Source organism: Nanorana parkeri, unplaced genomic scaffold (genome assembly GCF_000935625.1).
Source record: "Nanorana parkeri isolate BGI_ZX_2015 unplaced genomic scaffold, ASM93562v1 scaffold420, whole genome shotgun sequence".
Lineage (NCBI taxonomy): Eukaryota > Metazoa > Chordata > Amphibia > Anura > Dicroglossidae > Nanorana > Nanorana parkeri.
The window spans coordinates 1182523-1185917 of record NW_017306688.1 but is presented as its reverse complement, the minus strand read 5'-3'; the positions used below and the strand labels follow the sequence as shown (position 1 = coordinate 1185917).

Here is a 3395-nt window from a genome sequence, read left to right as displayed (position 1 = left end):
CAATGGAGATGGCTTCTTCCAACAAGACAATGCGCCATGCCACGGTGCTCGTATTGTACAGGAGTGGTTTCATGAACATGAGGGAGACTTTACCTTGCTTAGGTGGCCCCCACAATCACCAGATCTCAATCCAATTGAGCATTTGTGGGACGAAGTTGAAAGAGCCATCAGGCAGCTGGTTCCACAACCATCAAATCTCACAGAACTGGACAGTGCTATTCATCAGGCATGGTGTCAGATTTCTCGCATCACCTTTCAACATCTCGTGGAGTCAATGCCAAGAAGAATCGCCGCAGTATTGAAGGCAAAAGGTGGCCCAACGAAGTACTGATGGGGTGGTCATAATAATCTGGCCACTCAATGTATAATGTATGTCTTGTAGACTATCCTAACCTTAAATATATATATGTATTATACATCTTTTTGAAACAGATAGGGCTTTAATTTGGTAGCAAAGTTAGATATTATATTAATATTTTATTTATTTGGCATTAATATTATTAAAAAAATGTTTTTGCTTTTATTCGTTTTTCTTCAGGGAGAGTGGTCCTGCTTTGGTCAGTGGAGATTAAATCCAGACCCCCTCCCCCCAGAATCGAACAGAAGGTGAGGCTTCCCGCTTCCACAATAGGGGTATACATGCGAGAGCAGCATTTAATAAATGTACCAGCACTGATCGGGAGTATCCCTTGAGCGTGAAATGGTTATGATAGAGACTCCAGTGTTTAAAAAAGAAACTCATGCCAGAAGCAGTCATTGCTGACCTCTCCTTAAGAGTATAGTTGTAGGGTTGCCATGCCGACCCCTCTTGCTTCAAACTTCCAATTCTCTGACACAGAACAAGTGGGCAAATGGAGAGAAGTCTGCTATAATGTGCAAACATGCTGCGCGTATGTGTACATTATAAAAAATGGCTCCTGGACACCAGCCAGCCACAGGTCTAAGCTTCAAATTGCCAATACTGTATACACAGCCAGCAAGTAACTCAAAAACAAAATAAAATAACCGCAAACACCGGGAATCCTCCGACCTACTTCCCTTTTGAGAGTAAGCAGTCAGTGCAGAGAGGTTGTTTGTACACAACTCAGTTCTGCAAAACCACAAGGTGGAAACTGTTCCCTTTTCACAGCAGAAGTGAACTCAAGCACTAACATGCCCTGTGTGTGTCAATGAGAAGTCCAACAACAATATCAGCCCGGGATCAGTCAAAGAAAGCCTAACCCATCGATTTAACGGCTTCCCATAACAGTTATATTCCAATGTGCGTCTCTGGCAATAATCGTCGCAGTTCCCAGTATGCTTATTGTAGATGTGGGAATTGAAGCACCATACCGAATAAAATGGTCCAGATACAACTTTATTCTATTAGGATCAGGGGACAGCCAACGCGTTTTAGGGGTCCATGTATATGGACTACAAAACCTGCAGCTTAAACATTTTATTTGGCTGCCAAACCAGCTGCTGGGAAGCCTGAAATACACCAATCACAACTCAATATAAAGCTTTCAAGCTGCAGGGATTGTAGTCCATATACAGGATTCCCCTCATTAGGCCCTGAATAAGGTTTGTTTTGGACACGAAACACGTTGGCTACTCTACTTGAATGCCCCCTGATCCTGATGGAATAAAGCTGTATCTGGACTATTTTAATTGGTGTGGCGCTTCACTATCTACTTGCAAGCGCAGATACTGGGTCGGCGTTCTCGACAGCACACAGGCACTAAAATATTAAACAAGCACTTGCTGGGGACCTCGGCAGCCTTCCTGGCATCGGGGCCCTGAAGGTTCTAGTTACGCCTCTGTCTCTACCCTCACTGCAGATATTCAACAGCCTTCTCAGCAACACACAGCCCTTGAATCTCGCATTCAGAGTATCAAGCACGATCATAGTACCACCTTTGACCCCTTTCCCGCTTACAACTTCAGCATGAAGACATCGGAATTGCAGGAATAATAACCGCATAAAGGGTCTTCTGGAGGCTATGCCTGCATCACCACTGAAGGAGACAGTTACGGCTATCTTCTGTTGTCTGCTGGAGGATGCCTGCCCTCCTAGACAGGGTCCATCAGGCCCCAGGTTCCCAGCCATCTATGCCCAATAGGCCTAGTGATGTTGTCTGCCGGATTCCCCTTTTCTCAATAAAGATGACATCCTCCTCAAGGCCTGGAAGTCTCGTCCAGTGCAGTTTGATATCATTGTACGACAACTCCTGCCAGATCGTGCACTCCTCCACCCACTTTTGGAAGCTATGCGTCTGGCAGGGGGCTCCTACAGGTGCCAGCTAGATGACCTACTTGTTTTGTTTACGCAGCTGGGCCTGGAGCCGCTACAGATTGAGAATTGGCTTAGCTACTTACCGGGCCCAATCCCTGCTTCCATGCAGTTACCCGGTCCTGGAATTCTCTCCCATGTTCTCTTTTTATGGCTGTATCTAACATTCTGGCATTCAGCTTGTCGATTTGTATATTAACCCCTCGTTTGCCTTTCACTTTATGCTACTGGGGAGTTTGCCTGGATTTAACCCTTCCCTGGTGTTCAGTTCTGCATGATAACGCTTGCGTCTTACTTGGGTCCAACCCCATCCTCACCCTTATCTCGTAGACTGCTGCTCTGTCACGAGGATTACACACAATGCTACTTCTGTGTGGATTTTATATTATACGGTCTAGTTGTTTCCCAATTTCCCCTAGGTTCCGTGATAGATACACCAGTCTCCTTTCATCTAATTTGGTAGTCTAAATCATCTTAAGAGGAACACCAGGGCCAGACTCCTCCCCAACCAAGGTTCCTATCTTAGTCTTCTATTGTTTTTCTCTCTTTCTAGAGGCTCCTACATTCTTTACTTGCTCTACTCTATTCCTTGCTCTCCCTCCACTTCCCTTTTATAATACCGATACCAGTGCCAATACTGGGCATTATCACAAGTACTTGTACCCATGAAAATGCCCTGATACTAAGCGCTGTTTCTGACGTTTTAAATTTTCTTTAAGCACGAGCGGCTGCCATAAAGCCCCACGCTTGCTGGATACACACAGCAGCTTTGTGAGGACCTCACGGCGCTTAACCAGCAGCACATCTCCTTCCCACACAGCCATGGTGAGACCTGGCACAGCACTGGGGAGTCCCGCACCCACACAGCCCTGTGAAGACCCGCACCTGCCCACACAGCCCTGGTTGGGGGACTAATCCTTCCCACTGCCATATCATAGTTTTTCACCTGACAAAAAATCTAGGGGTGTGTGCACTCTGCTTTCTCGTTCATTACCTTGGTCTCTGCAGTCCTCATATGCTGATGACGAGGGTCGGGTCCTGTTTCTCAAGGGTTCCAGCGGTGCACAGATGGTTACCATGGCGAATAGGGGGGGGGGGCGGGGAGGCACGAAAAATAAACCAG

General features: G+C 46.5%; 1 protein-coding gene across 1 annotated transcript in view; it reads right to left on the bottom strand.

Moving 5' to 3' along the window:
• The window catches only part of ECM1 (extracellular matrix protein 1), a 50122-nt gene extending 46771 nt beyond the window's left edge, over positions 1-3351 (bottom strand). Inside the window, exon 1 of the mRNA XM_018559897.1 lies at positions 3267-3351. Within this exon, the coding sequence (XP_018415399.1) occupies positions 3267-3351 (85 nt within the window). The remainder of the gene's footprint in view (positions 1-3266) is intronic.
• Between the last annotated feature and the right edge of the window lie 44 nt (positions 3352-3395).